At 29.1% G+C, this 12,619-nt stretch overlaps 1 protein-coding gene across 1 annotated transcript; it reads left to right on the top strand.

Annotated features, from left to right (window-relative positions):
* Positions 1-672: 672 nt before the first annotated feature.
* Positions 673-3,864, top strand: LOC129295293 (pentatricopeptide repeat-containing protein CRR2, chloroplastic-like). Its single transcript, XM_054933797.1, is given in 3 exon segments — positions 673-798; positions 1,407-1,923; positions 1,926-3,864. Coding segments are annotated over 2 exon segments (1,971 nt in total). The 5' UTR covers positions 673-798; positions 1,407-1,499; the 3' UTR covers positions 3,473-3,864.
* Positions 3,865-12,619: the final 8,755 nt, after the last annotated feature.

Raw genomic sequence — 12,619 nt, 5'->3', positions numbered from 1 at the left:
AAAAAAAAAGAGGGATCCTTTTGGATTCTTTTTTATATCCATATTTATGAAAATATAATTTATGTTATAATTTATAAATTAGTGTCTAATTTTTTGTGTAATAAAAAATGAGGGATTATTGAGAATTTTAAAGAAGTAATTTTTTTTTGGGCCAATATTTTTTAAAAACTCTAAGAATAGGTATTTTATAGACATATTTTTCACTATATATTCAAAAAATAAAGACAAGATGTACATACAAATGAAACATTAAAAAAATAATTAAATAAAAAACTTCAAAAAATTAATTCCATTAAATGTGTTTATATCAGTTGTATCGATGATATTTGTTTTATATTTCTTAATTCTAACCAATACAATACACATAAATCTGTCTATTATTTCTCAAAAAATGTGAAAACAGTTAATTTTATCTTATAATTATAATCGAAAAGAGTGTATTAAAGTTATTATTTCTTAAAGTGAGGGAGTGATTAATTTTTACTGGTCAAAAAAGTAGTGATTAATTTTTTTTCTTTTGGGCAACTCCTTCCCAATAATTCTCTAATCACCCAAGCTCCGCTATCAGTTTTTTTTTAAGATGGAACGGTTTAGTTATTTTTTTAAAAATTATTTAAAAGATATCTCAGCCCAATTTAAAGGTTTTTTATTTGGAAGATTTTTCCTGCCGTTCTCCTTCTTGATTCCAACAAAAAAGCGACTTTGCTCTCAATTTGTTGGCTAGAGACTGAAGCTGCAACAGAAGCAGCAACCTCAAGACTGAACCAGCTGCGCTTAGCTCTTCCATTACCGTTTCAGGTGAACCAAACCCTAATTTTTCTTCTTCTTCTCCTTCTTCTTGTGATTTTCAAACATTTCAGGATGAATTTCTATTGTTAAGCTAACTCCATACAGTCCAATTAAGTTTTCTTCTGCTTTCAATGTTCAACCCTCCTTTTTGTCCTTCCCGCCTGCGTGTTACTCATTCTCATTTGGTATTTATTCTTGTATGAATCTTTTCAGCTTTACTGATGCTGCTTTTGGACTCTGTTAAGCGAAGGAGGGGTTGAGTCCATCGCATTTGGTCTATCTTACGTTCGTTGATAATTAATGGTCTCTATATTGATAAAAATAAATAAATAAATAAATAAGCCAGCGACAATATCTGTTGTTCCCGTGGTAATAGCAGTGGATTCTAATTGTTTTCTGGACAAAATATGTCATCAGTTTTTATGATCTGTTTGAGCTTCCTGCTTCTTATGTTTTATGTAGCTTTGAGGTCTCTTTCTCTCTTTCTCTCATAAACAAAATTAATGAAAGAAATTCGCTTCCAAGGGAGGATGGATTTTTTCTTGGAATGGTTTTTTGGTAATTTTGCCAAATCTTATTACAGGAATGTGTTAATTTTGGCTGTTTCTGTTCTGTAGCTGAAGATACAATTAGACACCCCAATAACACTTAGCTGTGGTAGGAGCCTGAGGAGCTTTACCTGGAGAACGAGTGCATTGAAATTGTGTCTCATGTGGATGCTTCAAAGTCCATGCAATGTTAGGCAAGTTCACTTTAGCAATCATGTCTACTATAGCCCTTGTCGGCGTTTCTATTCAAGTCCACCTGTCTGTTTTTTCTCCCCTTCAATTACAACTACAAAAGGCAGCAAGAACAACGACCAATTGATTCAATCATTATGTAAACAAGGAAGCCTCAAGCAAGCCCTCCAGGTCCTTTTTAAGGAGCCCCACCCATCTCAGCATACATATGAGCTTTTGATCTACTCTTGTGCCCACCAGAACTCACTTTCTGATGGCCTTGATGTTCATCGTCACCTCATTGACAGTGGCTTTGACCAAGATCCATTTTTAGCCACTAAACTCATCAATATGTATGCTGAACTAGGTTCTATTGACCATGCACGCTGGGTATTTGATAAAACTCGAGATAGAACCATTATGTTTGGAATGCACTCATCCGTGCACTAGCAATGGTAGGTCATGGTGAGGAGGTGCTATATTGGTATAGTGAGATGAATTGGGGTGGGATCCCATCCGATAGGTACACATATACTTATGTGCTCAAAGCTTGTGTTAATTCAGAGCCAACAATCTTTCCTCTCCAAAAGGGTAAGGAGATTCATGCCCATATTTTGCGACATGGTCATGAAGCACGTGTTCATGTTATGACAACCCTGCTGGATATGTATGCTAGATTTGGTTGTGTTTCAAATGCAAATTCTGTTTTTAATGCTATGCCTGTCAAGAACTCAGTCTCATGGAGTGCTATGATTGCATGTTATGCAAAAAATGGCATGCCCATGAAGGCTTTGGAGCTTTTTCAACAAATGATTCGTGAGGAACATGATTCAGTTCCAAACGCTGTAACAATGGTAAATGTGCTTCAAGCTTGTGCAGCTCTTGCTGCTTTGGAACTAGGAAAGCTGATTCATGGGTATATTCTTAGAAGGGGTCTTGATTCAATCCTGCCTGTTCTTAGCGCCCTTATAACAATGTATGGAAGATGTGGCGAGCTTGAATTGGGGCATCAAGTATTTGATCAGATGAGAAAGCGTGATGTTGTTTCATGGAATTCTTTGATTTCAAATTATGGGATGCATGGTTTTGGAAGAAGGGCTATCAAGATTTTTGAAAAAATGACCAACCAAGGAATTTCACCAAGTCCCATATCATTTATAAGTGTTTTGGGAGCTTGTAGCCATGCAGGCCTTGTCAAGGAGGGGAAAATTTTATTTGAGTCAATGGTAAGTAAGTATGGGATTCATCCAAGTATGGAGCATTATGCTTGTATGGTGGATCTTCTTGGCCGAGCAAACCGGTTGGATGAAGCAATCAGAATTATAGAAGATTTGCGCATTGAACCAGGACCCAAGGTCTGGGGCTCCCTCCTTGGTTCCTGTCGGATTCATTGTAATGTCAAATTTGCAGAGAGAGCAAGCAAAGCGCTTTTTGAGTTGGAGCCTTGGAATGCTGGAAACTATGTTCTTTTAGCTGACATATATGCTGAAGCTAAGATGTGGAATGAAGTAAAGAGAGTAAAAAAGCTTTTAGAAGCTCGTGGCCTGCAAAAGATTCCAGGCTGCAGTTGGATTGAAGTTAAAACGGCAATATATTCGTTTGTTTCTGTTGACGGGACTAACCCACAAAACGAACAACTTCATGCTTTACTACAGAAATTGTCGAAAGAGATGAAGGAGCGGGGTTATGTGCCACAGACAAAAGTTGTTCTTTATGATCTTGATGAAGAAGACAAGGAGAAAATTATTTTGGGACATAGCGAAAAGCTTGCTGTTGCTTTTGGACTCATCAATACTGCCAAGGGTGAAACCATTAGGATCACTAAAAATTTGAGATTATGTGAAGACTGTCACTCTGTTACAAAGTTTGTCTCAAGGTTCGCTAATAGAGAGATTCTTGTTAGAGATGTCAATCGTTTCCACCACTTCAAAGATGGGGTATGTTCCTGTGGCGACTACTGGTAGCTCTCTGCAGAATATTATGAAGTTGAAACGCCCAATAAATTAGTTCCCATATTGTCAGGGAAATTTTTTGAAGGTATAGCTTACTATACAGCGAGCTCTCAGTTTGTTGTTGTTGTTTTTTTTTTTTTTTAACCATAGTCTGCAGCTGATTCAGTTCAGTTGTATAATTATTTTTTTTTTTAAAGTAGTTCAGTTATATAAAGTTTAATATAACTTGAAGTTTACCCCCTCTGCTTCCGAGTTATTTTGCCTTAGGTTTAAAGTGTTGCATTCTGGAGGCACGATTTTGCATCAACAAGTTTTAATTAAATCTGACTGCATTTTGGACCGTGGAGTTTGAGATGAATTGCAATGTTCAAAATTCATAAACTGTGTAATTTTATTAGTTTTTTAGAGAGTGTATGTGTGTGTGGAAGATGCTTCATTTTGTGAGTCTGATTTCCCTAGGAGGTTAAACCAATTTTGTTTTTAATTGAGATCTGGTAAAAATTGTATATGATACTTGAAGAATGAAGATGTTATACTATTCATTATCCATTCTAATTAAAACTTGAAATAAAAAAGGGAAAATGACAATTAGGGACCCCTAGTGCCATTTATTACAATTAAGGACATTAAATTATTAAAAATCTCAACAATAGATAACTGTTTTTACTTAAAATTAAAAACATATACAAGTTTACAAAATTACCTTTAACTTGAAAAATAAAGAAATAACATTGCTGAAATTATTATTATAAGATAGAAATATTGTTAATTTCAGTTGAAAAATTAAGGAGTAATAGTGGAGAATGAAATGTTTTTTAATGTGCAGCTAAAATTTTTTTTTTGAAACTTTTCAAGAATACTTGTAAATATATAATAATGATTTAAAAATTTAGTAAAGGTACTTGTAAATACAGGAATTCAAAATAAACTAACTACCCAGTATCTAAAGCCCTACGATCTAACTCTGCAAGTCTTGCAACGGGGGTTGATGGTGTCCACAAAACTTCTGACCCTGTTGCATGAATTTGAGCTGCATTGGCTATTGCGTTGCGTCCGCCACACGGTAGCTTCACGGTCACAAAACAACACTTCTACTTCCCATGCCCGACCCAGTAACGCTCAGACTTCATGCATGACATCCTCATCCCAATTGATGATTGTTTCTGTGTCGTAGATGGCCTCCACCACATCTCTGCAATCACACTTGACGATTACATGCCGCATGTTCCATTCCCATGCCAGCTTGAGTGCCCAAAGGCCACCCCCAAACTTCTGTCGTGAACGTTGAACCAGGTCCGAGTCTAGCCGAGAAGCCACGTAAAAACTCACCCTGATGATACGTGCAACTACCTGACGACACACATCTGGAACCATCAACATTGAGTTTCACAGTCCCGCATTCTGGTGGAAACCACTTGACGCCACCAGTATTCACCCGCACGTTGGGTTATCAACCTCCATCTTTCCGCCAGTTCACTTTTGAATATAAAACTAATTACTTATGAATTTTTATATTTATTATTATATGAATACACCACATGGAAAAAAAAATGACACTGTTAAAATTATTATCATAGGATGTGAATATTATTAATCTTAGTTGAAAAATCAAGGAATAATAGTTGGGAATTGATTGTTTCTTGATATGACATTAAAATTCACTTTTGAAATTTTTAAGGATATTTGTAAATATATAATAATCACTTGAAAATTTGTTAAAGTCACTTCTGAAGAGTATTATAGATTATTCACATTTTTTTAATTTCAAATAAGAATCATGATCCATTATTCAAATTTTAATAATTTAGGGTCCCTAATTGCCATGTTCCCTAAAAAAAGGTGAATGATAGTTATGTTTTAAAATACTGAATTAATGACTGTCAAATCCTTGACAAATTTTTTTTGAAAAAAAAGTTGAAAATATCTATCAAAATTATTATAAATCCCAGAATTTTAATTGTAAATAAGTATTTAAATATTAAATATAAATTTTAGATTGTAGCAAAAAATTTTGTTTATAATTTATTTTGTAAAAAAAATTTATTAAGGATCTAATTGTTATTAATTCATTTCTCTGGAACCTAAGTGTCATTCTCCCTGCAAAAAATTTATACATTGCCCCATGAAGGGACTAGAGACAGAGACTACACTATATTCCACCATGAAAATGCTTTAATTTGGACGATAAATAGGTATATGCTGATTATCAATGACACTTTTTGATGTATGAAATAACTTCTTTTTTCCAATACAAGGCTGAGTCAAAATTGTGTGAAAGAAATAAAAATTAAGTCAAATCTTTTGACAAGAGATCTACTCAAATGGTAGGTCATTCATGATGTTGACATTGAAATTGGCTTTTTTATGCTTGATGAACAAGCTAGTTAGTATACCTTTATAAATATGTAGTCAAAAATAACAATTTAATTTTTCATGATGAGATCCCTAATTCTTTAAATGGTGTTAAAAGGAGGGTGAGACTAAGAGTGCTTTCTTTCAATAAAGTTATAGCAAGTAATTCAAGACAACTCCAAATAAGTCCAAAAAAATTTAGAGTCAAAGTTGATAAAGTATACATTTTTAATGTTTGAACCTATTTGGATCAACTCAAATAGGACCGAAAATTTTGGGTCAACCCTAAATAGGATAAAAAAATTCTGGTCAAGCTCGAGTCCAATCGGGCTTGGCTTGAATACTTGAATAACATTTTAATTTTAAAAAATATAGAAAATATATTTTATGTTTCTTATGGTGATAAAATAATTAATTTTAAATATAAAATTAATTTTTAAAATAAAGTATCAATAATTTGGGCATTCAAGTAGGCCCGAAGCTCAAGGATGTTCTAATCGGGTTTGACTATATGGCTTTTTTGTAAGTTCAAACTTGCTTGAATTAGCCTCGTCTGCCTAAATTATCAGTTGCATATGAAGTTGAGTGCTTCCATTGAATCTAAAAAAACATTAGCCTTGAAAAAAATTATGGAGAATTACTTTGAGGTTTTACACGATATAATTAGATAATATTCAATTTCCTTTGCTAACTTATCAATTGACCTTATAATGTTTAAATATATTATGTGTGATTTATATGTAATTCTCTTAAATATTTTCCTCCTGGTAAAAGATGATGTGTGAGATAAACTTTTATCCTAAGCTAGATACATGGGGATTATGGTCTTGGAAATGGAATAGAATCAGAATATACAAACCCTAGTGTTTGCTATGCATAAGTTGTGGTTCTTGGTAGAATCAAGTTCCATTAAAAATGTCCTACAACTTGTCTATTACCATGGCTCCTATCATGAAAATATGGTTTTTGTGGTTCACTTCCCAATGCTTAACCCACTCCCCCCCCCCCCCAAACAGCAACAACTGGAGGAAGATGCTGGCCTTGCAATGGATGTAGCAATGGCAACTGACTGTTATGGTTGCCCCAAAACAAAAAGGAAAAATAACAATTAGAGACCCATAAAAATATAAATAAAATTACAAATTTTGAATTATTAAAATTTTAATTTTAGCCCATAATCCTTACTTACAATTAAAAAAATGTGAATAATCAATTGACAAGTCAATAAAATATATTTAAGATTATTTGTAACATCAGCTAAGAATTTACGAGAGTCAATTATGAATATTAATTTTTTTGTTATTAATATACAAATAAACCACTTGAAAAAAAGAAAAAATACACTTGAATTATTTGTAAATCAATTGAAAATCCATGAGAGTTAGTAGTAAATTGCAAGCTAATTATTTGTAATTTTTTACTATCGTTTGGAAAATTAATAAAAGACACTTGAGAATCTTTATAGTATTGGTTAAGAATCTATAAAAGTCCATTGTGAATTTCAAATTAATTAACAAAATATAATTTATTGTAAGGAACATGATTTGTTATTGAATTTCAATAATTCAAAGTTTATAATTATTATTAATGTTTTTATGGGATCCCTAATTGTCGTTTTCCCTAAAAAAAAGCAACTAAATGTTATAAAACTAATGCTACATTTTTACCAGCGAAACATAATAACAATTTTGTAAGCTCGTTCCATTGCCAATTTGTCATAAAGAATTCTAACTAATTTGTAATTACAAAATTGTAAGTCCTAAATTCACTGTGATTAGCAATTCAACCCTTCGTTTTCAATCTTTCAATCATGCAAAGGTTTTATCCTGGGAAAACATAATTTTTTTTTTTAAGTATAAGAAGTAGATTCTGTTGATGAGAGAAAATGTTTATCATGAGATATTGAAAATATGAAGATTCGTTATCATCAAGACTAATCAAATTTACTACTCATCATCATCATCATCATCATCGATGTAATTTGATTTCTCTCTTCTTTTTTTCTTACCGAATATTTCTTGCATCTTTACATTTTTTGTTTTCTTTTTCTTTTGTTTTATTTTTTAAACTATTGATATCAAAGTTAAATCATTTAAATTTACTCATTCGATATCTGATAGCTCAGTTATATGTGTATATTTATATATTTAAAAAATAAATTTTAATTATTCAATTTTCATCTAAATGATTTCGAGAGTGAAGAATAAAAGATGATGTGAGAGAAAACAACCACGCATCATGATATGTAATGTAGTTTTATAATAATCGAAATGATTATAAAAATGGTATCAAGTCGCACTGTGTATAAATTGCTCGTGGACTTTAGATTATTGTCTTTTTGAGATAGATACACCAAACTCTAATAAAACAAATTGCGTTTACAATTTAATTTTTGTTCAAAAGATAAAAAAATAATAATAAAATTCTCCTGAATTAATAAATGATAATATGATCCTTCAACACGTCATAAGACATAGGGATTTTTATGCTAATAAATTTTAAATTGAAAAAACTATTTTATTCTTGTTGACAAGTTATGGTTTTCTATATAATTCTTATAATTATTTGAATAAAATTTTTTATTCTTTAAACAAAAGTTGTAATTGAAGCTTATTATTTTGAGAATGTATTTTTTAATAACAAAAATTATATTTACAAGTTGTATTTTTCATTCAACTTTTACAATTTATAAAATAAAATTTATAAATAAATCTGTTATTTTTTAAGAAAAGTTTGTTATTGGGACTTTTTATTTTCAAACCTTGTTTTTCAATAACAGAAATTACTCTTAATAAATTATGATTTTTATTCAATTATTGCGATTTACAAAATAAAAGTTATTATTCTTCAAACAAAAGTTATAATTGGAATTTATTATCTTGACAACTTATTTTTAACAAAAAAAATTACACTAGATAAGTTATAATTTTTTATTTAACTCTAACAATTCATAGAATAAAAATTATTATTCTTTAAGCAAAAATAGTAATTGAGACTTGTTATTTTTAATAAAATTAGTATAATATTTTCACTTTAAAATTATTAACACAGAAATTTTTAAAAATTTCAATAAAATTGTAATATTTTGAGAAATTATATTGTTATTTATATAATTTGAGAGATTTTATTATAAATTTTTTAAGATAAAATATATTAAAATTTTTAAATAAAATTTAAGAAGACAGAAGAGTTCTTTGTTTACTACAAATAGGGTTGGGAATAAGTGAATTCAGCCGAGCCCACTTGCAGGGCTCAGATCTAATAACCTTATTATTATTATTATTATTATTATTATTATTATTATTATTTGGCTACATACATGCATACATATACATATATATATATATATATATATTTCAAAATATGATTTCAAGTCTTGGAAGGTATGAGAAGTTCAAATTACATAAAAAGAAAAAAAATTATTTAATCCCCCCAATTACAAGGATGGCATCGTGTTTCTCCAAGACTTGTCAAATCTCTCATTCATTCTTTCAGGCTTGTAAAATCACATGATCATGATTGCAAACTAGATTCTATATCCGCTTATTAACTTTCAATTGTAATATAATCAAATATTGAGAAGAAAAGATTTTAGGTAAAATTTCAGTTAAGAATCACTATAAAAATTTAATTTTAGGTAGGTTTAAAAAAATTATGAAAGTTTAATTCAATCTAAGGAAAAGTCAAAAGAATTTCAACAATGAAAAGATCAAAATATCCTTCACTTATTATACAAAATCATTTTTACTTGTTAATTTACAAATATGAGTCGATATGTAAATAGTTATATAAAACTTGATATTGGCTTTTCAATCATAAGCAATGAAATTAATTATTAAATTACTAACTTTACTTGTTAATTTACTAACATCAGTTGTAAATTACTGATAAGTCTTATAATTTACAACTGATGTTAGTTAATTAACAAGTAAAGCTAATAAATTAACAATCAATGTTCCTGATTGTCTAACAAATATATGTAATTTGCAAGTATAGTAAAAAAATTAACAACTAATGATTTTATATAACACGTGAAGTGTATTTTAGTCTTTTCATTGTCAAAATTCTTTTGACTTTTCTCCCTAAACTGAACTAAAATTTCAGAATATTTTTAGACCCATTTGAAATTAAGCCTCTTTTCTAGCTCTTAACTGAAATTCTCCCAAAATGTTAACCAACTCAATTCCTAAAAAAGAGTAAAGGATTAAAATTTTTAATATAGATAAATTATAAAAGAGATACGTAAATAAAATTTCTTACAAATTTTAAGCCACATTTATTTATGTAATTATAAAAATTATTTAATGCCCTATGTTTTGCCACTTATTATAAGTAACTTTTGTTTCTAATATTTAGAAGATTTTTTAGAAGATGTCTCTAATATTTACAAATTTATAGAAGAGAAAATGTAACTTTTGCTTTTCTTAATTTTTTCTTAGTTATTGATCTCATCATTAAATTTTAATTTAATGTACTATAAAAATTTAATTGCACTGAATTGAGATTTAGAAACTAAATCAATAATTAAAAGGAAGTTTAGAAAATATGTTATATTATCCTAATTTTATAAAATAAATTCATGCTATTGGTGTATTCACTTGACATGCCCATGATGGCAGTCTTGTCCAGATAGCTTGGAATCCATGCATGATAATGAAAAAGCGGAAAGCATCCTGCTAAGTAACTATGCTGTAAAGAATATATTCTATTATAACATCACACACACACACACACACACACACACACACACACACACACACACACACACACACATATTATATCCTCTCTCTCTCATCTTTAAATTTAACTCCGAGCAAGTGTATAAAGTTAATGAATTAAATTTAAAATTAAAAGTTGATCTTTTATCAAATTTAGATTCAAATATTGACATTGAAACTAAAAGTGAAGATTGAAACTCAAATGATAAACATTATAATATTATCTCTTAATTATGAATTGTATAATATATATATATATATATATGAATTTTCATTTGACGAGCAAATTATACGGTATAATTTTATTATTTTGCGATGTGTGTTATTTATCTTTTGGACATTTGGTAGCAGATTGTTATTTATTTGTACGTCAGTGCAATTTCATAATTCATTTGTCATGTTTTATTTTCATATTTTGAAAGTAAAAAACTCGATGAATTTTATATCCCATGTATTAAAACCCAAGTTTCTTGAATCGAAATCCATCCAAGAAATTATGTTTTCAAGTTCAAAGCTGACGATGATCAGATTGATAATATTGTAATTGTAATGCTATTGAAATCTAACACAAGTTGGAGGGTTGGATTAATGAATTGGTGAACTAGTTCCCTAGCTAATAAAATCACGAGTTTTAAACAGATGGATTGATGAGTTGGATTTTATTCTTTTTATCTCTTTACTAAACCTAAAACGATATTGTTTTGGGTTAGGAAAAGAAAAAATAATAGTCCATAAGATTTGTGTTATAGTAACTCAGGTTTATTAAATTATATGTCGCATGTACATGAATGTTTCATTTACCATTAAATTAATGCCTTTTTATTTCAATACTACTCTTTTATATATATATATATATATATATATTATAAATACACAATTTAAAGTTCTTGCACTTTACTCGAATTTTGTTATAAATTTTTGTACTTTTTTGGGATATTTTAAATCTTTACATTTTTATTTTTTAGTGTTTTAGATCTTTATAACACCGTTTATAAGGGACCTAAAAAATCAAAAAATAGTGTAGAGACTTATTGTAAAACTCGAGCAAAGTGTATAAATTTAAAGTTATATTTTCTTTTAATTAAATTATATTATTTCAAATATGACTATAATGATTTTGGCAAAAAAAATGACTATAATGATCTTAATTCAATCATAATAAAAAAAAATGACTATAATGATCTCAATTTAATCATAATCAAATTATTAAACATTGAGATACTATCCACCTAGTTAAATTACCGTTCTAGTTTTCATTACCTTACATATTTTAACCATGAAAAGGTGTTTCACAAGAAAGATTACTCTAAGAATACACGGGCTATTTAAAATTATTTTTATTTTATTGTTTTAAGAATTGACATTTTGTGGAACATGTTCTGGGAATAAAAAATAATAAAAATAGGTTTTTTTTCATTCTCCTTTATTTCAGAATAATAATTACAGAATACTTAAAAGTTGTTTTCATTTTTTTTATTCTCTAGAACAATATTTTTTTTTGTTTTTTAAAACACTTTTTGAAAACATGTTATCAAATAAATTTTTTTGTTCTCTTGTCTTGGAGAATATAAAACTGTTCTCAAAATAAATTTTTAAATAGGCCCATAATCTTAAGCAAGGAAAATATGAATGCTGTGACTAAAAATTTAAGTGCGTTATTTGCCTCATTTCAACCTTTAATCTTTTTAAGTTATTCAAAAAGATCTATTCTTTCCAATGTTCAGTTTTATCCCCCTCAATTTTGTAATGTTTGTTCTGTAACTTAAACATAACTTAAACACTTTTGCCTACGTTTATTGCTTCTTTTAAAGAAAAACCATGAAATGCCTCAGTGAAAATCATGGGCACAAAAGAAAAGAAGATTAATCACAAACATCAGTCCCAGCAAAAAGATTAGGAACCAAAAACATAAAACCTCAAATAAAGGTTTGAAAGAATGACAAGTCAGGACTTTAAAAAAAAAGTTAATATTAAAATAAATCTTTTTTAATACTTTAGTTCTTATTTTTTTTTCATGTTGCAATATTAAAATTTTTAATTTGGCATCAACTTTATCCTGCCTTGTCATTCTTCCTAAAAGATTCCAGTT

The sequence above is a fragment of the Prosopis cineraria genome, unplaced genomic scaffold (genome assembly GCF_029017545.1).
Source record: "Prosopis cineraria cultivar Desert tree isolate PC_DT_omini unplaced genomic scaffold, ASM2901754v1 PC1, whole genome shotgun sequence".
Taxonomy (NCBI): domain Eukaryota; kingdom Viridiplantae; phylum Streptophyta; class Magnoliopsida; order Fabales; family Fabaceae; genus Prosopis; species Prosopis cineraria.
The sequence above is the reverse complement of the archived record's forward strand: the minus strand, read 5'-3'. Positions and strand labels throughout refer to the sequence as shown.